The sequence below is a fragment of the Acanthaster planci genome, linkage group LG08 (genome assembly GCF_054643075.1).
Source record: "Acanthaster planci isolate LZ-2023a linkage group LG08, COTS_SCS, whole genome shotgun sequence".
Taxonomy (NCBI): domain Eukaryota; kingdom Metazoa; phylum Echinodermata; class Asteroidea; order Valvatida; family Acanthasteridae; genus Acanthaster; species Acanthaster planci.
In genome coordinates this window covers 4,411,919-4,437,523 of record NC_141784.1, presented here as the reverse complement: position 1 = coordinate 4,437,523, position 25,605 = coordinate 4,411,919, and the positions used below count along the sequence as shown (strand labels likewise).

The window sequence follows — 25,605 nt, the reverse complement described above, 5'->3', positions numbered from 1 at the left end:
GTGTGTTTCCTCCAACGGCCAACACGATAAGTAAAGTTTTGATCTAGCAGGACTGGTGGCGCTATAACGTGTCTGCATGATATCAAAAACTTCTGCGGATCATGTTTCATCGACGTGGGATAATAGTTGACGTACTAATTTCGTTGGAATTATTAAATATTAAAAAATGAGGGCACCTGCACCATTTATTAATAACGAGGATGATTAACCAGGAAATGCACAACTGTCACATGTTTATTATGCATGCATATTGTATACAGTGTATGTTTCAGCGTATCGCTTTTCTCAACATATGCACGGTATATAAAACTAGTAATGTTTAAATAAATTAATAAATGTTTAAATAAATTTCAGGGAACAGTAATGCAGGACAAAAGAAGTGTTCACAACCATTTATTTCTCAACACGAAAGCATTTCCATTATTTACATTATTGTTACATGAAATAGTGGATATCGGTTACAACACGGAGGTGTCCTCGGTCGTGTATCGAGGCTTTTAGTTCGGGGTGGGAAGAGGCAAACGGGTACTTTTTATTTCTTGAAAAGAAAATTCATTTGTTTTCCTCCGTAAAAGAATTCCTCTTCCTGATGGAAGGTGCTTATGTCAGTGCTAGAGCGTCAGCCCTTAAAGGCAACATGCCCAGGAGGAGTGTGTGTGTGTGAGTTTGTTTCTGCATTCAATTGGGGACCCTGAACAACAGAGGACAATAAGGTCCCCGATTGACAGAGGGTCCCCGATTGACAACTGTGTATAAAACATATGGGTGGTCTTCTACAAAAGTTAATGTACAAACAAAAGAGGAACAATAGGGGGTCCCCAGTTGCAGGCAAATACACACTTCATGGTGTGTGTGTGTGTGGGGGGGGGACTCCCCTGCATAGCCACTGGTTGTCCTTTTTTTCCCCTGACAAAATGGACAATTCAAGTAAGTGTTGATAATGTAAACCTTTGCATTAGTGGCTGTCCAGTGAGTAGTTATTGAGGATTTAAATTCTGATCGTGGTAAGCAAAATGGGAAGTGGGAGTAAAATGTATCACTTTCGCATTCTTCAACAGCTTAATGATTTTGTTATAATTCCATAAGCGGTAATAATGGCGTCAAGTTCCAACAGCGCCATCTATCGTTCACGCAATCTTTTCTTCAACCTTTGATAACTTCGGTGATTTATCGCGGCGTATTTCGTTTAGCGTTGCTTCATATTTATTGTGTCAATTAAAAATGACCTTGTTGGACCTGCAAGCCACGTTTGGGTCTTGACTGTCAAACATTCCCCCCAACAGCAGATGACACGAAACATACAGCAGTACATAAATGTCTGGCTATACAAAATGGCGGCAACATGTTAACACATCAACTCCAAGATGTTTTCTGTTTGCAGGTTGACGTCACACATTTTTTTTCAGTTTTGTGGAAAACATCATTATAATATAGTATTTATCATAAATCAAACTATAAAACTCTAGGCTTCAGAATACGGAACAAAATGAGTAGCATTCGAATTCCTTTGATTATAATAAAACCAACATTGCATGCCCTTCTATATTGTTCGAATGAAATTAAAAGGAACATAAATGCTCCTATGGGAATCGAGTGTTTGCTTGTTTTCTCGGCAATACTTATCCCCGGGTGGGTGAAAGAATTTGTAACATGGAATTGGTCGTGTACAAACCTTCATCAGTCAAAAAATCCCATCGTCAACCATCTCACCCAGAATGCACCGCGCCCTTCTCAGGAATGCGTCACAGGTCACTGGGTCAGTCAAGTCCAAAACACCCCCACCCCTTGCCTGGCAGGTCTCCAGCTAGCTAAGCACACACATGGCCGAGGCTGATCAATCGGCACCGGTCGCAGACGTGGGCGATCGAGTTTCCGACGAACGACAGACGACCAACCATTTCTCCCGCCAGCCTCAAAGACGAGACCGACCCGTCTCCTTGATTACCAGGCATCCGACGAGTTCCTCAGTGACACTTTTTTTCCCCTTCTTTCCCCCCGGCCCCTTCTTTCATTTTCTCCCCGGAAAATTTACGACCAACTTGCGGGAACCAATTGCCCTTCATTTTTTCCCCGTCCGTTCTTTGCTTTTGGTAAAGAGAGTGCGAGCGAGCAAATAAACGCGTACAAACTGCGCATGAATTTTTGATGTTGAGTCCGGCGGTTTCCACCGCTTATTGCCATGCCGGCCTGGGCCACTGAAGACAAAATTACGACCGGCGAGTTGTAACTCAATTCGGTTGCTCCTTCTTTCTCTCTCGTTGATTTGAAATGTTAGCGAATAGCCAGGGGATTTCCAAGGCTGGGCCCTGCCACCAGGTGATGAAGAAAAGAAAGGGGGGGGGGGAAGGTGGAGCAAGTCTTGGGGGAAATTCATTGTTCCAAACTATAAATATGTTTTGGTTATTGGTCATTTTTAGCAAGTGTGGAAATATCGAATCATGAAGTTTGAAAAAAAGCACTACGTGCCCCACTTGCAAGTAGACATAATCTCTGCTCTGACGGTGACAAAAACTCATCGATTCCCGAAAAATGTTCTCGTTGGGTTTTCTCTTCTTTCTCTTGTTTCAAAGTTTCAAAGTTCTGATTCAAAGGAAGCAGCCATGGAACTAATGTGCGCTCATAAATGCACGATTGCTATCAGATGAGATGTGTTCCTAGTTGTAAAGGCTTCTCCTTCCTCAGCGGGTGGAGGTGGTGTTTCCTTCGTCCAGTGAGAGATCAACAGACGCTTCGCGACGTGTAGCATCTGCACCGAGTTTCGCCGACTGGGCTTTAGGTATAGTCGTCTGCAGTCCAAGACATGAAAGATGTGTGTCACTGTAATCCTGTGATGCCGGTGGGATGCAAGGCATGAAAAGCGGCTTATTACAATAGAAACAGAGAGTGGCTGTAATAGACTTTCAAACTTCAGCGTTCAAATGTCCTGGTTTTAAACGGCTACATTTCAGCAAACAGTTGTTTGATCATCATAATTATTAAGCTCATCAGCAAATTAATAATCAGGTTTTCTCTTGCCCAAAAGCTAATGAATGGACACTCCCAATTCCTTTGTGAAAATAAAAACGTCGCATGTGAATTCTTTGTTCTCAAAATGAAGCTAGGGGTCTTTGTTTCGGCGCTTCCAAATTGATTTGTCTAGCAGGTTTCAGTCATTTTGACCTTGTCCGAATCATGCGTCGACGGCAGTAAACAACAAGAGCGGGTATGAAAGCCATTACCCAGCGGCTGCTGCTGTTCTCCAACAGACGTACGTGTTAGTGCTGGTCGTAGCCAAGTATTCAGGACACCGCTTTATAACTCTGCGTCTTGCTACCCTATTTATATCATTAGGCCAGCACTCATCGAGGCCGCTCTTGGTTTATAGCTGGTCTTCGGGTAGCATTCACGGCACCTGTCCCGTTCGTCTAGCCCCTGTTGTGTAAAGAGCAAAAAGGGAACACAAAATAAACAGTAACCAACACACAGGCCAAGAAAAGGACGACTGTAAAATAGAATTTCAAATCAAAATGGGACCCGATAAGACACAAGAACCAGGGAAAAAGCGGGGGGGGACATGCAAGTTGCATATAGTTTAGGAATTCTCATTACCGATGCGTTTATATCACTACTGGGATGATGCTGTGAAAACTTCAGAAGGTAATTTTTTTTTAATAATTTGGACCAAAAACACAAAACATTAATGCATGTTTGTTTGGCAGTTGACAGCATTTAGCTAGAAACACTCCGAGCCAATGGTTTATATGCCTCTGGCTGTTCATATCCCCTTAACTTGGCAATGACATGCAAATTTCTAAAAGGGATAGTTAAACATGATCCTGCAAGATGATTCCTGAAATTGTTAAAATATCGTAACATATCCCTGTACATTTTAGCGTCTTTCAAAACCTCAATAGGCAAATATCCTAGAGCCTGATAGTTCTCGTTTCATCACATGAAAATGCTGCTGGAGTAATTCCAGTAAACTGGTCATACAGAACGAAGATAGGGTATCACTTAAAATCCTGCTAACATCTTTAACATCTTTGAATTCTCTTCATGAGGCTTTTAATTTTGGTTTTCCGCAGCACATCGCTCCTTTCATTTGTTTGTTAAGCAGGAAAACCTCCTTCCAACTTGATGTTGTGGTTCGTCTTTGTTGTGCATCTTGAGAGCTAGACGATTAATCTGCTTTTTTTCAAATCCACAATGTGTTCAGCGCTTGAGTTCAAACTAATGCGAGTTTAATAATTTCAACAGCCCTTTTAGTCACGGGGCGAGATGGTTTTTTTTATCAAAAGATGTAAAAAGCTAGAATAATGCTAGACTAAATCCTCAAGGTAAGGATTTTCTGGTGTTTGCTTCATAGGAGAATTTTGATCAGAAGCTCCAGCTTAGTTTGAGAAAGGTTCTGCTGAGAACTAACTTGAGGGTTTTTGTGCTTAAGATGGTACCACCCACCTTTTAAAGTTTAGTTGCCTTGAAGCGTGTGATAATTTCCACAGAAACAGCGTGCTGTGTCTCTGTCGCATTGGGTGAGTGCTGCATATTAGGGGTAATAATGATTTAAAACGACTCCCAGCGAATGGCAGTAACTAGGTAACAAAAAGTAGAATGCAAGGCAGGTATTTGATGATAAAACCACTTCATTTACGACTTGTCCCCGATTCATTTTCTTTTTCTTCAATCATTTCCACTCTGACTGTAATCCTGGCAATAAAATAAATTGAATAGAATACACGTCGCATGTAAAATCAATCAGACTATTTTCTTTCCCGGGGAGAGATTGGGGAAATCTTAAGCTGTAGAGACACAGCGGCCTCCTTAGACTCCGCGGCCATCGGGCCACGGACCCCGCACAACGGCCCAGCGACGCCGGTCGTTAAACTGTTTTATCGGCGGAGCTATGGCCCAGGACAGGTTGAAAAATGGCACGCGCCTTGTGGCGGCGTTTCGGTCTTCAGTGAAACGGGGCCAAGACCATCTTGTTAATTGGAAGACGATTGCCGAAGACGTAGCCAGGATCGAGGGGGCGGAGTCTGAAAAAGTCCCATGGGAGGGAAAAACAACGAAACATAATCGACCATGAAGAACTTAAGATTTGTTATTTGAAGTATCAATAACACGAATGCATAATTACCCTCAAAATTTGAACGCTGAAAGTCATTTTTCGTCGCAACGATGTACTGAAACATTTGAACAGGGCCTTCCTCAATGCTTGTCTGAATGGGAGAGAATAACTGAGTTTCAATATCCAATCAGACTGTCAGAATCAAACGTTTGCTCTTGATATTTCATTATTGATTGACATAAGGATTGCCAATGAATAATCCTCCCATTATTGGAATACATTGTGTACAGAACAGCGCTTTGAGATTGTCGAAATGGAAAGCGTCCACAGATCGGCACGGCCAGAAAACTCGTCAAATCTTGTCTTGAGTGCGTGCCTGGAATGACATAACATTAGCAGTAAGGAACGGCATGAAAAACCGAAGATGTTGAACAACAACACACCATTAAACGTGCAAACCGACTGGTTTTATGTCATCATTCTACACAAGTCAGATGAAAAGATTTTTACAAAGAAACAGCTTTGCATTCTCGTGCCAAATATGGAGCCCAAAAATATTTCCTTGCTGAAGAGAAAGCAGTGTGCTGCTAGTAGAAGGTGCTTCATGAAGAATAATTTAAAAACACTGGATGTTCGAATGCGCAAAAAGGCCAGACGGTATTTCATGAAAGGAAATTACAGCAAAGGAAATATACAGTTCGTTCAGTGTAGCGCGTCTGAGAATTTGTAACTTTTTTGGTTTATCGGCCACTTATATAAGTTGTGGTTTCGCCAGATATTACATTGACCATTTTTATATCTAACAATGGTAAATGTTCAAGAAAGGACAGTGAATTACCCAAATCAGTTCATAAATACACCTTAAGTCCAAACAACCTATGCTCAGTGAGTACAAGCCTGGGTAGATTGGGTATTGTGAAAGTATTGATGTCACTTAGCCCTTGACATTAATAATTATAATAATTAATAAAAATTTATTCATTTTATAAGGCGCAAATTTCATATAGATATGTTCAAATGCGCTGTACAATGAAGACATTAAGCGTGGAACAATGAATACATCTACACATGGTTGAGCCGATGGCATACAAGGGCAGCTCAGGCAGCCGCCATACGACCCACATTCACCAACATCAGTAAAGAGGAGACAGTAAGAAGCAGTTACAGTTTTAGAGGTGGGAGGAAAACCCCAGAGGAATATTTTGGGTAAAACCCACGGAATCAGGTAGGGACTGAAAACCCAATCCACACGTGGACTGGGCCGGGATTCGAACCCGGGAAGGCGAAGAAAGAACTACCTTGCCAACCTGACATTTATTATTAATAATTCATGATTAATAAAGATTATTAATTATATTGGTTCACCCACATTGCTAAAAGTTCAGTAAAGGAAAACTATAGGCTATATGTAAAAAAAAAAATCGACGGCTGTGTAAAATAGAAGTTAGGGCAGTTCCACGGTCGGATACCTTATACCCATTGGCTTGAAAGGTTGTTGTACAATTTATAATAAAGGACAATTATCGGGACATGTTATCCATCATGATTTGCTCAATTGTTGCACAAGTGGGGGAGAATCAAGCGAAAAAGTAATTTTAAAAACATGATGACTTAATTCAAGTACTGTCCCATTGAAGAGCTAGTAAATCACTGTATCGTGAACCCACCGTGAAATCTCTCTCAATACTGCCGTATACGAAGTAATACACGTTATAGTAATAAAAAATAATTGCGTCTTTATTAGTATTGATGTTAATGGAGGCCGAGCAAGTGGGCGCTGATTTCGCTGAGATCAAATCGCTAACAATCCGTGACGGCAGCTGTCGCTAGATTCACGGCCGTTCCCGAAGCTCTTTTTTTCGGTCGAGATACCTAACCCAGTTTGATCCGTACAGTTTTCGTTTGACCCGGTTCCGTGTGATTTAATTCGGGCCGGCCACTAGCCTGACATTTACGAAACAAGTGTTGCATAGATATGATTTACTTGGTGTCGGGGACCAGTCTTGCAGTTTTGGCGCGAAAAAGTGTTACAATATGACACCCAGTGGAGGACAGGGGTATCATTGACTAAAGTATGATATCCAAGGGAGTTATTGAAAGGAAAGGGCAAACGTTCTGGAATTTTAATTTCAACCCCCGTTTAAATAAAACATTTCAAGAACTCTGTAATTTCAAAAGAGTGATGTTTCTTTTGGTCTAATTCGAATTCTTTCTATGCCAAATTGTATAGTTCCAAGTTTCTCAGGTTTACATGAAGTAAATTTTAACTGTTGGAAAAATTGAAGGGGATCTAAAAGTCCTCCAAAATTTGGAGTGCGCTCTGATTTTTTCTAAACAAAGCTCTTCCCCGATCGATATTATAAAATTATAAGATATTTCCCAATATTTTCAAATAACATATCTTGTCGAATTCATTTAATCCTTTTCATAATAGGTTGCTAAAAGAGCCATTCAAAAGGGGTAGGCCTAAAGTCTTCAAACAGGAGAATGAACCAACAACAGATGCCATTTTAGACATTACTAATTCTCATATGTTGCGTTGATTTCTTTAATCGCACATATGGAAGAAACATACTTGTGAAGTTTTCTGTACTGTGGAGAAGGCCACGTTTCACTGTACCTTTTCCTCTTTGGTCTGAAGCTAAAATTAGGCTAGTTTTAAGAAGACAAAAGCACACGCAGTGCCCTGATGAAATATCGTTCTGCCAATACAAAAGATTGCCTTTCTTCATTTTACCTGATGTCTAGTACTTTCATTTCCCAGGCCGAGAAAAGGAGGATTATTGTGTTCCATTGAAATAATATACTACCGAGCCGAGGGATCTGTGAGGGCAAAGGAGAAATTGTGACATCACATTAAGTCATTGTGACAGTACATTAATGGTGTTGTAGCCATTAATTCTGTGGATCTCCTCATGGGGGAAAAAGCTCAAATGGACGGGACTGTACATGCCCATCGATACGGGAAGATTCTCCTAGGAACGTGCTTTGTGTAGTCCTTCCTTTATACGGTCACGGAGGGACGGTAGACCACAGAAGTGTTGCTCTTCGAATGAGAGGCTCACATACAATTACAATACCCATTACGAAGCCTGAATTACCAAGATGAATCGCTTAATCTCGATGATTTGGTGCTGGAACCTTCTGAGCAAGATGGTCGTTTTAACATCGTGCAAATGCCCTTTGCTTTCTTATCCTTAATTTCAACTATCAATAGTGGCGCACTTAGGATTTGTCGGGTGGGGGAACACCAGAATTTATCCGCCTCCAAATAGCTCTTGATTCTCAAGCCCCCTCCAGGTTCAGATCCTAATACTGCCAGTCACTATTTCACATAGAAACCGTTTAAATTATTGACCAACCATAAACTATAATTTTTTAACTTACACTTGAAAAACAAGAAAGAAACTTGGGCGTTTATACAGTAATAATAACGCGCAGTCACGTGACATTCAGATGTGAATATTTTTTGCTTTAGTAACAGGGTTCTGGAAAAATTGTGGCAGGTCTGTTGGCTTTTCTCTGCATTGCAACACTGATAAGGATTAATGATTTAACCATTTGTAAGAAGAATGTGTTTACATCTCTGAGGGTGGTCCGGTGAAGAGTGTCGATATTTACCGCAGGGAACGTCAAGATCACCAGGACACTCAAGGAGCGTCCAAAACCACTACTCAAGGATGACTCAGTGTCGATCTGCATCGCTTTCTCGTCCTCCCAAGAATGCTTTAATAAAAACCACTGCAGAAATCACCTCATGGGTCATTCTGATTCCAAATGCATTCACAAGTGTGAATCCTGTGACAATGACCGGTAATCTTACACCATATCAACTCAGACCTACCTTGGACTGACGTTTAAACATTTGTGAATCAGCGAGGTTTTGGTCTGTGAAAAAATACATTAGTAATGGTGGTTAGTATTTCACATCTCCGTCCGCGAGGCATCAATTTTCCCGTGAACGGTCGTCGAAAAACAGAAAAACAAAACAATGCAAGATTTCTCGGCATCCTGCTGGAAAGTGTCATCTGGCGAGAACAATAAATCCAACAAATTTGGTGTCAAAACATGCGCAAGGCATCTCGAAATTCCCACAGAGATTGCGTGGTTCATGGTGATGCAGGGAAAACTGGGTTGGGGCCATGTTAGGATTCCTAATGTCTTTGACTGACCATCATCCTGTACAATACAGATCCAAAAAGTTAACTTTTCTATTTAATGCGTTCTGCATTTTAACCCCTCCCCAAAAAGCATCGAGTGGAAATGTTCTGATTGGTATACAACCCAAGTATTAATTGGCAATCCAATTACATTTTATTGATGGATTTTCTTATTTCATCGAGACTACAGATTTGTGCGGTCATAGGCAATAGTCTACAAGAAACAGTAGGTTCTTCGGTGGTGCAAATCATGGGCCTTGCAACGAGAGAAATATATTTAGGGAGTTAAGTCGTCATAACGGTATTAGAAATATTTCTGCTGATAAACCAAAAAAACAGTGGACATATTATCAGGTTACCATTATCCAGTAAGGGGGGTGTAACTGATTCGATCATATGCCTCGTGACTACGTAGTATCTATTGGGCCTACTCAAGACATACAAACCAGCAAGTCCTCAATGGAAATCGGGTGACAAGAATGGAAGTTTTCGACTGCTCTTGTTGAATCTGGACTTAAACTAAGGTAAAAACCAATAACTATCTGTTCATGACTGTGTTCCTAGCTGTATAATTCACAGTAAAAGTATCTCTGTGGCATCTTGCCGTTTACTGTACATTTAATTGCGCTGAAGGCAAATGCAGTTTAATATACACAGGAAAGAAAAGAGGGACCAGTGCACAGCGCTTCTGTCATAAATGTCAGACTTTTGACACTTTCGAAATTCCTTTCAATGGATATATGGCGAGGATTAGCAGCATTCTGTTAATATTAACTCCGTGCGAATGGAGCAAGTACAAATAAATGTACGGCGTTCCTGCAGACTTGAACAAACAGAAACTCGAGTTGTCGTTGTGGGTCTGGTCTCCAGCTCACACGCACCCCTGGTTTTATTTCAGGGTGCAGGGAAGGCGCATAATCTAGCCCCATGGATGCTCCCTGACCCCCTACCCCTTTGTTCTTCGCCGAAAATTCCTCCATTGGGCCATATGCTGGCCCATAAAACGACGAGACGGCAGTAAAAAGGCGATCGTAAAATTTGTTTGGGCGGGTTGTATGTGAGCGTACCCACTACCGCTGGCTCGTTGCGGCTTCAACCGCCGGCCAACGGACCGGTGAGAAAGCTACCACCAAGGCAGTCGCTTCACACTATTTTCATGGAGACACTGAGTCCAGTTTTAAACGTTTCAATGACGGATGGAAATAATTATGAGCCAGAGTTTGTTTAGTAAACGCAAAATGAGAGTAAACGTAACAATCTTGCTGCAAATCAACGGCGTGGAGAGTTCTCAAGGTTTTCTGTTTAGACCTTGAGGATGACCTAACAATAGCATCATTGTGTTTAATCGCGTATTTTGAAACGATATGTTTGTTTGTTCAAATCGTCCTATCCTGCGTCAATCAAGTATTTTTGAGAGATGTTGAGAGGCGCCGCGTTGTAAAAAGGATTCCAGACCCGTTGAACAATGTACAATGTACGTTTAAAGAAGCTGTAGACCTGCCATTCGACATGTGAAGATGCCATGGTTGAAAGGGACACTATCACCGTCAATGTGTGCCAATTCGCGGATTGTTTTATAGTTTAAAGTCAATAAAATCATTATGGCAGCATTTGCTGAAGGAGTTTGGAAACATTCCTGCATTAGATATTTAGATTTTAACTACTTCATTTGTACCTAAATTTCCTGTTAGCTTTACATTAACAGGATTTTAGATACTGCATGGTTAGAAGTAGCATTTTTAAATAGACTGCAGTCTTATGCTAAAATAGTTTGGATTTAATTTAAAGCTGCGTTCCAAGTAAGGGGAAAAATAATTATGCTTGATTCCGAAACCAGGCCAAAAGCTAAGTGCTAATGGCAAACCATCCATGAAGCGTAAAGGCCAGTTCATACTTGGCGCGTCAGATCAAATATTCGCGCTGCGATTCGCAAAAGTTGAACACTCTCCCTCGAGCGAAATTTTGCTGGGAATCTTTCGTAGTGTCAAATTCGCTTTGTTTTTACATTGGCCAGAAGTAGAACTGGCCTTAGTGTGCAAGTTAAATCGAACTACCATCCAGTTTGCACCAATTTGCGCAATCTTGCTGTTTATGATTAAAAAAATTATAGGGTTGGTATTTTGGCAGCATACTCGGACTTTCATTGTACTTGGAAATCGAAGTACTCGGCAGTACTCAGTGCTCGGAAAAAAGTACTTAACTACCACAGTTGAGTAGCAGTTACAACTGTATTCCCTGTATCAAAGTTTTAATAGTTAAGTCTGCAGTTAAAGTGGCCATAATCCAGATAGTTCTAGCTACTTCCACCTGTTTTGCCTTAGGGCCATGATCTGATTTAGGAACTCAGACTCAAACGCTAGAGAAGCTGCCGAAAACAATATGCATTGTGTGGACACAAGATTTTAATTATCGTTGACAAGGTGCGAAATAATGCTGGGTGATCTTTCTTGATTGAATTGTTTTGAAGAGGATTACAGTCCCAGGAGCCCCCATGAGGTGCTTCCAGGATGGGGGGAAAGTCTTAGTGGTGATGTGGCCGAAGAGACATTGGATCAACCGATAATTGGTTCAGGAAATGAGGCGATCGGCGCCCACAAAGGACAACCCCAAACGTCTGAAATTCCTCCGTATAATGACAGGCTTAGTGTGTTTTCTCTTCGTGTACGGTCACCATTAGTCGATGCTCAGTCGCTGTCTATGACTTATTGCCACATGGTCGTTTTGAAAGCTGTTCATTCTTACTGGATCCACATCATCGGCTGTACATGTACATTTTTGTATGGTAAGGAAGCCAGACTATTTAATGTAGGGTTGTCTTCGCTTTCAAAATCCTGGCTGCATTTTTTTTGGGGGGGGGGAGTTGAATGACATTCGAACCCTCACATAGAATGATTGATCAGAACACGAAGTTGATCAATACTTTTCCGCCAAAGAATCATTTTCGAATACAAATTATCGGGGCATACTTTGGCTACTAATTAATGGCCGACTCGTGCATAAGATGCATGCTACTTCAAGCAAGGTTGAACTGTTTCTCAGAAATACTATTCCCAACTTTAGGTCAGTGGTATTGCGATTTAATGTTAAGTAGTTCAAACACTTCCCTCCCCTTGTTCGCCTTTCAGCTTCCATGAAAAAAGGCACATCAAATCCAGAAATTTGGTGCTAAGTTTTAATTAAAACATAGGATGGTTTTTATCTCTTGATCAAACCACAACTAAGTTTGTTGTCAGACAAGTGGTCCGTCATCCGAGTTTTTAGTATCGTTCCTTTTCCCTGCATTTACATGGCAGGCCAGAAGCACATGGTCTTTGCAGAGCAATTTCAGCAAGAAAAAAAGTAACTCTTCCAAAAAGTCTGAACTTGTAAAAAAAACCTTTTTTTCCGTTAAATCATACATAATATGTTTAAACTACTTTAAAGATAAACCATTAGCAAGTCTGAATTATAATAAACCCAGTCTGATAGCATTTGAAATAAAATATCGAAGTGTTATCACAAACTGCCGGTAAAAGGCCGATGTACAATTTTGCATAGAAGGACGGAGTGGTGAAAGTGGCCCGACGCATAACTTAACGGCCATTAATTTTCCCTGACTCATTTTCCCTTTTTTCTAAAAAAGTTCTTCGTCAAGAAGGTTTAGACTCTTTTGCTTCATTTTTAATTTCCGGAATTAGAAACGAAAAGTCAGCCGGCCGGTTGCGTGTATACACCGGGAAATATGTTTATAAACACCGCCTTGTGTTTCGCTCTTCTCCCCATACGTTTCATCCAGTGGCCTCCCTATCAATACCCCCCCCCTCCATACAGCGAGACACCCCAATCACGGGGTGATGGGATCAGGCAGCGAAGAAAGCAACCAAAAAATGAAAAATTCCGATCACAAATCTTCGATCTGGCGAGATTACCTGCCAGCGCCGGGTAAGATTCATAGGGGCCGGCAACTCGTGAATGCTACGCCCGATCGACTGGGGACTAAGCCCGTGACTGCTACGGGACCCAGTAAATGAAATTCTTGTGTAACACCGAAAATGAAAGAAAAAAGAGAGAGAGAGAGAGAGAGAGAAAAAAAAGAGTCGGCTAGCAACCAGTCCCCATCGGGTCCTCTGCGTCTCTGGCGTTTATTATAAATGTGGAAATCAATCTTCTAATGATAGAGTTGAATTTCACCCTGCTTTGGGAAAATTTTCCTATGGCGAGTGATTTGTGTGCGGCGGTGAGTGGAGTTGACTCAAGAAATACGGGCGCGCCGGTGCAGATCGGTTGTAATTTTCAGTGGGTGGAAAGCCCGGTCAGAGTTCAGTGTTGGGCAGCGTCGTTATCCTTCTTTGTGCGGAATTAATATCTAAATTCAATATTCCAAAGGCCAAGTGGTCAAAAATCGCTTTTGTGGATGCCAAAAGGGCCTGCTGTAATGACTTCATTTGAGAATGGACAGTTGAACCAAAATGTCATGAAATAAATATGACAAATCGAGCACAATGTCATATTTAGAACCGTGCATTCAAAATGTCGAAGCACCACAAAATTAAAGAAATATCTATAGTTTTTTCTGCCGTATAATAAGCACGAAATTAGTTCAAATCTTGATGAAAAACCCAGACCTTTTGATATCAATTTGCTGTAAAGAAGCTGATGTAATGGAAAGCTCAGCTGGGCAAACTGCGACGAGTGATAGAGGCTCTACGTGGAAGCCATCTTTAAGGGCAGTTCTTTTGTTCCACAGGGAAACATCCTCCACGCATGCCTGTGGACCAAATCTCTGGCCTGCAAGATGGCAGCCATGAAAATCCTCGGAAATGTTTTAGTTCTTTACTGACAATCAGTCTGTGCTTACTTCAGAAAATCCGCACGTTTCAGGTACCAAAACCCAAATGACAAGACCCTTGGTCCTCCCCAAATACTGACACAGGACCATTTGTCTTCTACCGTTCATTTTGTGTTCTGCACCAATTGCGGTGTTCGGTTAACACCACGTGTTATTTGAGCCACTTGTCAGTACACGTCATATTAATTTGACACTGGACATTTTGCGGTGTTCCTATCCTGTCACAGTACCGGGACCAATTCCAGTTAGGTTATGCATGTAGATAGCAGCTGAACATGTAACATTTCAAAAATACCAAACGTTACACTTGGTATTTTATTTCTTAAAATTATTTCCCAACAACTATAAAACGGCTTCAAAAAGAACAATGCAGAAAACTGAATTTCATTTTAAATAAGACGTCGCATTCCAAGAACTATATGGGACGTTGGTTGTATTGGGACACAAAACGGTCAATTTTGTTCTGTGTGAAATGTTTATGACAGCGCACATTATTCTCCTTTCCTGCAGACCAATTTTGGGTTTTGCTTCACATGTAGGCCTATCGGTGTGTTGAGATCATAATCATTTCACGAGATCGCATTAGTAATTTCTTAATTTTGCCGACAAGGGTACTGCGTCATGTTTACAACGATAAAATGACGACACCAAACGCCGTTGTTACCTCTATAAATTTTGGATTTGGGCAAACCATGTTGACGGTATGTTCATCCAATATACATCATATTTCTAAGAGTTATTTTCAAAAGTGCAGACTTACAGCAATGGTTGTTATTTATGGTGATATTCCTCGCAATATAAATGAGATTTCCTCGATCCCAGGGGAATAATTACTTCAAAGAATGATAACCCTCGATGTCATGCAATATGACCCATACATCTGTTACCGTACATGCGATGTACACATATCACATGTACTGGTAGAGGATATGATAACATGACAGCCTATGAAATAAATACTACAACATGGATTTGCCCATAATTTGTTGACCTACTTTCCTAAAAACAAACTTGCTTCAAACTGTGCCCACACCGTGGTAGCAGCACCTCTTCAACAGAACAGGAAGAACCACTCTGGGCATACAGGTAGGAACTCCGTGCTCTGAGGGACTCTAGAATAGATTGCATTAGAGTATTTTGTTACAATCCCATAAACTACACTAGGAATACTCTCCTGTAACATTAAGTCAAATACACGCATAAAAACCACCCACTGTTGTTTGCACAAGGCTCATTGGACTCCCTATTTCAGGACACCAGCTGATGTCAGTAATTGAAATGGGACATTTCCGGTAACAACCGAAATTGGCCAACTGAAATTGCATCTGTAAATACAGTTTTACAGCGCACACACAATACTGACAGCTTCTACAAAGACAATTGAGAGAGTTTGAACTATCAAAATCTAAGAAACTTACATAAGAATCTTGGTTTCTGCACGGCAGACATAGGTTGGAATTAACCTTAAGAAACAAAATAAGGTAGCTAAGACCGGACACAGGGAACCTTTCAGGAGCTTCAATCTATAAATGTCCCAAATAACAGACGGGCATTTACGTTACAGTTTTCACCTGCCCAATTCCACAGTGTGATTTCTCAAATACCCGAGCTTCGTAAATTAGCTCATAAGTGTTGTTATCAGGAGCAGAAAGGCACTGTCGACTCTAACGTGATTTACAGTGGAAGAAAATTATGGAATAAGCAATCATGGAGGGACAGGCCCTCTCCGAGAGCTATCAATCCGCCTGCACTCGCTCAAATTTTACGGCCGTGGTTCGATCGCACTTGCCCGAGCGATTGAGCTGAGGCCAATTGAGTGAGGCGAATAAGAAAAGAAAATAAAGCGAGTACCAATCTATTTCCCATTGGTCCACAAGTGGATGATGTACGGTCAATGCTAAAGGACAGTTACGTTGTCACAAATGAGATTAGTAATTTTCTTCGGCTTTAATGTCGGTAACATGCAGTTTGTCAAGATTTCAAGTCGGCAATTCCACTGAAGCTGTTAGCGTTTCAATGTTTGTGGCCTCTCGAGTAGGCCATGTTTTGTGCCATCCCTACGCATCCAAGAATCACCATCGTCACCGTTGGTATTGAACGAGTTGCTGAGAGAAACCTAACCTTTGGCCTCACGTCTCTCTTGGCTAGTCGATGGAAAGAACAATAGGTATTTGTTGACACTTATGGACACACGCGGGCCGAGTCTTATCAAACTAAATACCGCAATTTGCACGTGTTACTTTCCGCAAGATTCCAGACAAAATCCGCCTTGCACATCAAACATCATTGATATCATCTACAAGCGCTCATAAACAGAAAAAAATGGTAAGACAACACAATGATATTTTCTTCTATCTATGTGCTCCATAACAGTGACGATGGGATCCTTGCTTTGCCCAGGTTACAGAGCAGTACACCTTGCACATTTTGCACGGTTCATGTCCCATGCGTCCCTCAAATGATCATGGAAATACATTTTTTATTTCACTGTGCAATTTGCAGTAATCTTCCAGTCGCGTGGAATTCTTCAGCTTTCTCAAAATCTGGATACATATGAGTTAAACCGGATCGGGTTCATCAAACGTAACCAACAACTTGGAGAAACCTGAACTGCGCATACTCAGACTACACAAAAACTCACATCACCCGTGACTGGTCGACGAGTTGATGACGTATCAGCACACACGGCGCGAGAGTTCACATGTGGACTTGCTGTAATTTTTGTTGCCCACAGACTAGTTTGCCCGCCCGCCCCTCTGCCGCAGCTAGTCGTCGTTCGCCTCATTTTACGAGCAGGCCTCGGCGGTTCAAGGTAAGCTTTTTATGGTTTTTCTTGTGAGTAATAATATCATTTTATGACTTTTGGACTGGAAGTTTATTTTGGCCCCAACCATAAAAATCGAGCCGGTCCCTTCACTGCCAATTGACCCCAAGTATTTTTTTTGTGCGAGGGAATTTTATATTTAGACGCGTACAGGGTGATGTAAATACGGGGCTTATTTTTATGACTTTGTAGTGATCCCCTTCTTTAGCTTGACACTTGGGAACTTTGTAGACAATTATAGTTTCCACAATTAAAGAACACGGCCAGGTACTTGTCGGGGCATGAACGCGGTCACCAGTCGACATGACAATTCTGTTCTGTTCGCGCAGTTCGGACCACGTGGGGATTCCCTGGTGTTGCTGAGATCAGATTTTTTTGCGAGATGAGTCCAGACGAGCATGAAGCATGCAACGCCAACATAGCCTCAAACAAAATGTTAATCACACTTACTATCTTCGGAGAGTGTGGAGCAGGCCGCTCGCCTCATGCCAGCATATATTTATGACATTTTGAATAACAGAAAGGAGAAAATAAGTCATGCCTCATCGTCATACGGGCTGCGTTGAGATACCTTGAACTTAAAATCGCTTTAATCATGTCATTGTTTAGAAAATTGAATTTCACCATTTCTCCACCTTCATTAAATGTATGATATATACCTCAGTAACTTATTCCGTTTTGAAAGCGATGTATTTGTTCGAAATAGTCGTGCCCATCAGCTGTTACTGTGAGTTCGTAGCACTACATGTAGATTTTAGCCCCAGAAGACCTTTAAGCGTTTGCCATGAAGACAATGTTAAAACTGGCTTCTGGGAATAAGAACTGCATAATCATATGAATAAAATAACAGCGTTATCTGTAGCAGTGTTTCAAATTTGTTCTGAGAAGTCCGACATATTATTGTAGTCTGTGTTGTGCCAATTCTGACAAAAAATACAAAATGTAAGTATGAATACAATAACATTGGAAAAATACTCCAAATACATAGCTAGAACCTAGCGGAGCAAACTGGTACATTTCTGCGCCGTGGTTTGACGCTATTCAAAACGTGCTTAGCAAATTAAGATAACCCTGTCAAACTTTTTTGAATATGTCAAGGAAGTGACAGAATATCGGAGTAATCAACATAACTTCATTTCGAGAAAGAACCAAACGTTGTTCTGTTCCTATGTTAAGCGACTAAAAATGACTCAAGATTCCAAAATAACTAACGACATTGCCGACTGATATTCAATAGAAAACATGTCAATGACTCGGCGGTTATTGCCCCCATTAATTACCCACAAAGCCAAAGGTCGGTTCCAAAAGTGATCTTTAAATTTACTGATTTTTTTTTCTCCGGCCACAAATGGGCAAAACAGATGTTTTCGCACTCCTCGTTTTGGGTTCCCCCTACAACCTGCTCTATTCCCCCCCAAAAGAAAAGAAGGCCAGCAAACGTGGGAGCGCATTTGTCTTCAAGAGTTGAAAAATTAAATCTGCAGTAGGGCCTATATTAAGTTTTAATAATTGGGTTTAAAAACCCTCAACTAACGTGTTATGTGTTTTGGTGGGAGGCAATGGGTACGACTGGAGAACAGACCCTTTTGCTCGTCTAATGCAATTGTGAAAATTTTATATACGAGGCAGCATTTTGCGGGCTGCTGGACCATGTTTAATTCCTCACTTATTATTAATTGATCGGTTTAATTCTCTGAATCGACGGTGCGGAACAGCCTTGCGCTGTGATTCACGAGAAGTGCCTGTTTTACTTCGAGCTGACACCAGACCGTGAACAGTTTTCAGAACGACTCCCAGGCTTCCGTTTTATATGGTCTGACAGCTGTAGCTTAAATATCCGTGCAAAACGATGAAATAATTGATACCTACAGGACAATGGAAAACCTAACATTTAAATCAGGGAGTTTGCTAGCTCAGGGCACGTAATGATTCCAAAGTCTAAAGGCAGACTAAACACAAAATTAATTCTAAAACTTTATCTGTGCAGTCAAGCTAAGAAATTATTCCAAATATAGGGCCTAATATGGATTAAAACCCAAGAGAAAAAAACGGCAGTTTGTAGCCCTTGAAATCAGCAGATAATCCTAACACTCTTACCTGTATTCGTAGGCTTAGCGAAAACAACCTTCATGACAACTGATAAATACCCATCTTGAAAAAGAGAGCTTACAGTCCCAGTCCAAAAGTAAGCAGACAACTCGGTGTCAAACCCCGCTGACATTCTTTCAACAGACAGTCTTCGCGAGCATGTGCCAACAATACACTAACTCCGACCGTTGGTGATCCGCCGACCGGCCTCTAAACCAAGCCTCCGGCTCCCTCGGGCGAGTACCCTGCCGCAGCCCGCCACTGCTCTACGAGGGCCTGCTCGGCGCAGCGTGAAGATGGCCGAACCCGCACCGGCTCTGTTTTCGTCCTGCGAGCTTTCTCGCAGTCGTGGGTGGCTATCTCCTCCTTAACGTTGGACTTGACAATTACTGACGCGAAGGGACAAGGCTAGCCGTGGGCTTTCAGATCGACTCATCGTCAAACCTGTTGATTTATGGATTAAGCAGGAGAATTTATCAAATCATTTGCGATCCTATTTAACGCGTCTTTAACACTGAGACAAACTAAGGAGACTTTGTGCTCGTAGACTCAAGCAACAAAGATAAAATGGTGAATGGGCTGTAAGTTGAGAAAATTGTATTCAACAAGTTTTCTCTTGGAAGGGAAGATTTATTGAAACAGTAGGTGCAAACCATGAGAAATTCAGATTTGACTTCAAATGACGTTTTCCTTAAAATCGCTCCTCTTTTCTTCGCTTATCACAACAGGCGTCTATTCAGATTGAAGAAACTTATAGAATTCTCAATGTTTCTCCAGTAACTTTTGGAAAAACAGTTTCTATCAGTATTAGACTATTTGCATGTTTCACAAAATTCTACAGACAGTTAACAACAGAGAAAAGGCACGAAGAGAAACTTCACGGTGACCAAAGTAAATGAACATAAGATGACAGAATTTTGAATAATTATTTCAAGACAAGTACAATTTCCTATACGTGTCAAAACAAAAGAGCGAATGGGATTATCACAGATGCCAAACTCAGCAGGCACTTTTGGAAATCAAAGAAGGCTCCATTCTTTACACAAATAAAGAACGATTACATGGTAACTGTAACGTGTCTCTCCATCGTCTCTCTAGCTGTCTTTACCCACGTGCTGCATTTCTGGGGTTGGGGTTGGGGGCAGGTGCTACCAACTGTTTGACAAGTCTTGAACAGTTACTGTAAGTATAAGGTCGCCTTATGAGCAGAGAAACTACACGGCTACCCGTCCAGGAAAGCGTTGCAAGCATGACCGCAGGCAGCTTTTGTGCCGACCAGAGCTTGCAGGCATACCTTGTGTACCTTGTGGTCAAAAATACCCCCAAAACTTAGACATATCATCGCCTCTTGACGATGTCCAACTCGCCTCATCCATGCGGATGTAATTAAGCGGTCCCGCTTTTACCCTAAACAAATCTGAAGATGCCGGTCGTTATCTCTCATGCCTTGGTGCTAATTAAGTTAGGTGGGACGACTGTTCAGTGGGAATGTGATACCCCGACTGGGAGACCCTCGCGCGGCTCCGGCCGGGACCATTTAGCTGGGTTAGCGGTGATGGTGAAAGAGGCTGCGGCGCTTCAAAGTACTTTTTATGGGCGTCCTGTGAGGCCGTGATTCAATCAAGTAATTAGCACTCCTGCTGGGGACATTTATCCATCCATTGCCAAACAACCTGTGGTCTAAATAGTCCTGGACTTTCTACCTGGAAATGAGGAGCTTCTGGTTTCGTTAGTAACCTATAAACGAATAAAAAGAAGTAAAAAAAAATCTTCACTACAACATGCCGATGAATAAAACCACTTCTCCAAATTTTGGTGGAAACTTCTGACTATTTTTTAAAAACAGTTTACATTTGGACATGTTCACATTTTCGAGTTGCGCGTTGAGACTGTGCGATGTGGAACATTCGAAATCGCCGAGGGGTATCGATTCTTTGTTCGCTTCAGGATTTTGTTTATGATTCCGTGTCATGTTTCGACCATGAACCTGATGTCTCCAGGAAATGCTTTGAGAATGAGAGCAATACCGAAACATGCACCGTCAGAACCGCCAAGATTTCTCTGAATCCCAACGACTTTACACGCACAGATAAGGTAAGGTGATGTAACTAATTAATGTCCCAGTGATGTCTAAAAACCAGTGTTACCGAATTAACGAAATAAATTACTTTGGCCCAGCACTGGTCAAAAATATCAATTACCGACACTATTCCGAAGTGGTCAAATATCCTCAAAGATAGTCAGTAGTAGAAGTGATTTTAACACAGTTTTTCACCAAAATCACATCACCCAGCATTTTTAACAATTTTTTTCTCACACGGTGTAACGGTTTTAGGCTCAGCACAAACATGACAAATGCCATAAAAGTATAATTTGAAACGAAAAAAATCACGAACATTATTGAATAATTTAATTAGAAATGGGTATTTTATAGTTAAAAAATTGTATTTTGTGTTCTCCCTCTTAACCCTGAAAGGTGTAACTGGAGATATTGTCCTCGTTAAGCTCCCAGCTTGAATAATTTAAATTGTCGCCTGGAGATCTTGTGCAACTTTGGAAACAAAAGTCCGTGATGGAATTGTCGAAGAAGAGTAAGACGCGTGAGCGCCAGGGCCTGCTGAAGCCATCAGGGTCGTCTCTTCCCCCAATTGATTCAGCAGTTAACCCAGCTTAACCCCATCCGGCTGTGGGTTATTGTTCGTCGATTTGTTGGCCCGGTCGGGCCCAATCCATTTTCTTCTGCTAACGATGAGTAATTACCACGGTGATTTCTTTCCTCGTCTGACAAGTGCAAATGAACGTGGGAATTGAAGGAACGTATATTGGGATAGGGCATTTCTACCGAGTATTTTCAAGGAGATGCGTTCTGAGGTCCACAAACAGAGCCATGAAATCCCTTCACCCGTCATACCTGGATCTCAACTCAATTGAAAAGTAAAACTATACCGTAATACGATAACATTGGAATATTTGAAAGATCAAATTTAAGAGGATATTAAATAAAATATATATATAAATTTCTTTCTACTGTATTTCCCAGTTTCTTGTACATGCGCAGTCAAATTGTTTCATTTCGGTTCGTTTTGATTGCGAAAACAAATACGTTTATTTTAAACTCTTCAAGTTTTAAAAATGAAACCTGATATATTAGAAAGTACCGTAATTAATATCGTATTCACCAAGTGAAGAGTTTCCACTAATCTTGTGGCGTTCAGATATTGCCTTTTGTCTGAAGAAATCATAGAATGAACAGTTATTAGGGGAGTAGTCGGAAGGTCAGGAAATATAGTGTTCATTTTGACTGAAATCTCATGTGGAATTAACTTAAAAAAATTCATTGCCGAAATATTTTGACCCTAGTTTAAAAAAAAAAATCTGCCAAGGCAACAACCCGCAACGTTTGCTATCTTTCCGCGGCGGCTAAAACACCGGAACGATACCCTATGTTTGAGTGCTCTGACGGATTTATTCGGCGGGTAAAAGTCCTGGCCAGGCCGCAAATGGACCGCGATGGCCTGTATAGTTTACTGGTAACATTCGCTGACCAAGTTCTGGTGCGGGATTTTCGCAGGTCAGATATTACGGAACGTGGTTCACATTTCGATCCCCCTTAATCATATTACATCTTTTAATGAAGTTGATTTTTCTGATGGAATCCTACTCACAATGAACGAATATTGTGACCCGACTCACTGAACAGTGTAGAGCAGTAATGTTCCTGCATTAAATGTAAAATCAGATCCTACATTCTGAAGAATAAAATTGGAAGCCTTTTCTCAACAATTAAACGCGTAGAATACCTGTGCGTAAGTTTTCGAATTCATGTTCAAAACTGATTAGAAATCTGGAGGCTTTTCAATGACTGCCTAGTAAATTACTTTAAACTTTTTAATTTACCACCAATTATTTTTGTAATTGTCACAAAAGTGAGAGGCCTACGTCAAAAGTGCCCCTTATGAATTTGCATGCACTTTAAAATAACATACGTCCACATGTATGTGCGGGCGCTTATACGGCGCTTTCTGGAGGAGGTTCACTTGTCATTTTTGTTCAAATGTGCTGAGTACTTCCCAACAAAAACTTCATATTCCTCTAAAAAAGGAGATCAAACACGGAGTATAAAACTATTAAGGGAAAACAAAAACAGTCAACACATTGAAACATATTCCATTGCCTTTGCGAGGAAAATTCATGATCGGTCGTGCTAGAAAAGTCGCAAACAGTTCGAAATCAATAAAAGTGAAATAAATTGAAAATAAACTTCATAAATTTTTAACTTAAATGCTCCCTCGCGTTGCTGCTCTGCTCCGCAAGTCCAGAAATCGATACCGTGGTCTTCCCTCGAGACGTTGGAAGAAATCTGAGGAGGTCAGAATATTTCTGGTTCAGTATTCCAGGTTAAATGCCCAGTTCCCCATTTCCCATACACAATTCCACAAAGAGGAGTAAATTTAAATCTGGGGGACCGATCAACCTTGAGAGGCCATTTCAAAGACTTTTACTATTGTTTGTGCTAAATCCAGCGAATTAATCATAAAAAAAATCTGGGAAATCTACAGCGGCAACTGTTGTCGGGTCCCCTTTGTCTGTTTCACTTTCACCGAATACCAGGAACTACATGAATATTACAAACGCGTTAAAGTAAAATAGATTCTTTAGGTCAATGTTATTAGTTGGAAACGTGCATACGGCACCAAGAAATCAGTTTTTACATAATCTTGAAAACAAAATGACACTTATTTTGTAATTGGTGAAAATAACAATTTTTTGGGGGGTTAAAAAAGTGAAGTTAGCTTGGAGAGCGAATTCATTTACACGGTTTTAAATACCGTTGGAAACTCGAGAGTTATGAGACTTGGGGCAGAATTTAAGTTTTTTTTCTTATCCAGTAATTGGGATTATGGAATCAGTTTCATCGTCATCGATGCACACGGTGCAAAATTGGCACAATTATTTCAACGGTGAATGACGGTATTAGAGGAAAAGAAATGGACCGGCTATCACCATCAGAACCCCCTCCCCTTCAATGGGGAGACAGCCTTTCCAAGTACATCGATTGTCACTCTGTATATGTACATGTCCATTTGAACTAAAATTTCAGTCGGTGTGCCATTGGCATGCATCAATGCGCGGTACAGCATGTGGCTGCCAACAGCTGAACTGTCCAATCACATGGCCCGCCGCACATTTGTTTACTTTTTACCGCGAAGTAAGATCAAACCTATGTCTAAATGGTTACTGTACCTGTGCACTGTTGCGTTCTGCGCTCAGAACTGCTGGCGAGTGGCAACAATACGGGGACTAACAACAGCGCATCGCACGGTGGACTGTATACGTGTCTTCCACGCACTCGGAACTGAAATGAGCCGGTGTGGACTGGGACCACTTTATTAACGCCCTGACGGTTTTATTTTTCCCAAATTTTATGCCGTCATAAACGCTAGCATTTACGACTTTATGAAGCTGAGGACATCCCATTTTGACAAATAAAACTGAGTTATTTTACACCGCCTTGGACGTTCGTAAAGCGAATTCAGGTGCGGAGGTTCGTGCTTGATTGGTCCAAATATGCCACGTGACTGACTTGAGACCCCTCTCTTTTGCGTGTTTTTATACCAGCAGGGTCGTATAAGGTTTATCGCCCAGAGTGACTTGGTTCAGCCGGAATAGCATCGCCAGAAAAATACGACCGGCATTAAAATGACAACTTCGGCGTTTTGTGTGAATTCCTTGATAAATTCAGGGGAGAGTGGTGCCATCCTGAAATCCGGCCAGCAGTCAGACATCCATGGCTCGACTGGACTCGCTGCCACCAAATGCCCGAGTGGCAGCGGCAGTTTTGCGCCCAAATTTGCCGATTCGCCGGCGCAGGCTGTCGCCAGTCACAACATGCCGCCGACCGCGGGGCCCCCGTCCGCTACCAACATGTACTCGCTAGCCACCGACCAAAGCTGCTATACCAACCCATGGCTTTACTCATCAGGTGACATGACCCACTACCCACCGATGTCTGTTGCTGGGGTGAGTGAGGACTACGAAAACAGCCCCTCGTACCCCTATGTCAGCTCCCAGAAGGGGTACGACACGGCCCTGGTCCCCTCCTCCGGGAGCTACTATACCCTCAACCGACAAGCTTACGAACGGTACACAAACCACTCCACGAATGTGTACCATGCCTCTGCCCACAACGGTCACGGACTACCGGCTAGTTTTGCCGGCAGCTTCGCCGCAAAATTCGTGGGCGGTGCGGCCGACTCGGACAGGCAGCGCTACGGCAACTTCGAGTCGTACGATTCACCGAGCTTCGGCACCTCGGTGAAGGCAGGCCAACACGGGGCCGGGAAGACCCAGACGGCGTACACCGCGGCACCGGCCACGGGTAACACCAGTCCCCCACTTGGCAAGGAATCTTCCAAGCAAACGACCACGAGTGGCGAGTCCATCACCAAGAGTGAAGGTGAGGTTAGATTAAACCAAAGAAAATTTATTGTATGACAAGTGGCTCGCGGCCTGTTCCATACAGGGATTGACCTTCGTTCAGTATCGTAAAATCATCGAGTCAAGAGGAGTTCTTTTTCACACGGATAATGTTTTAAAAAAATTGCACAGCTGAATTTATTGTTGAACACATCTTGCTCAGCGACACAAAGAACGGCTG

At 41.8% G+C, this 25,605-nt stretch overlaps 1 protein-coding gene and 1 long non-coding RNA gene across 6 annotated transcripts in view; one reads left to right on the top strand and one right to left on the bottom strand.

Moving 5' to 3' along the window:
• Positions 1-216: 216 nt before the first annotated feature.
• LOC110974481 (uncharacterized) lies at positions 217-24,389 on the bottom strand. Of its 3 annotated transcripts, XR_015426144.1 has the most exons (7): positions 24,192-24,389; positions 18,957-19,391; positions 5,297-5,423; positions 5,117-5,198; positions 4,438-4,518; positions 3,219-3,411; positions 217-2,786 (listed from the first exon to the last, which is right to left on the bottom strand). It is a non-coding gene; the product is annotated as an uncharacterized LOC110974481 (long non-coding RNA). The 3 variants fall into 3 exon arrangements; XR_015426143.1 differs by having other exon boundaries at positions 217-3,411; XR_002597585.2 differs by lacking the exon at positions 5,297-5,423 and having other exon boundaries at positions 217-3,411; positions 24,192-24,386.
• LOC110974479 (uncharacterized) overlaps positions 16,641-25,605 on the top strand; it is a 36,455-nt gene continuing 27,490 nt past the window's right edge. Inside the window, exons 1-2 of one of the 3 annotated variants that reach the window (XM_087140024.1) lie at positions 16,641-16,847; positions 24,570-25,404. In XM_087140024.1, coding sequence (XP_086996150.1) covers positions 24,648-25,404 — 757 coding nt within the window. In that variant the 5' untranslated portion in view covers positions 16,641-16,847; positions 24,570-24,647. Of the gene's footprint in view, positions 16,848-24,406; positions 25,405-25,605 lie in introns of those variants that run through there. The other 2 variants (XM_087140023.1, XM_022226150.2) reach the window with 2 other exon arrangements.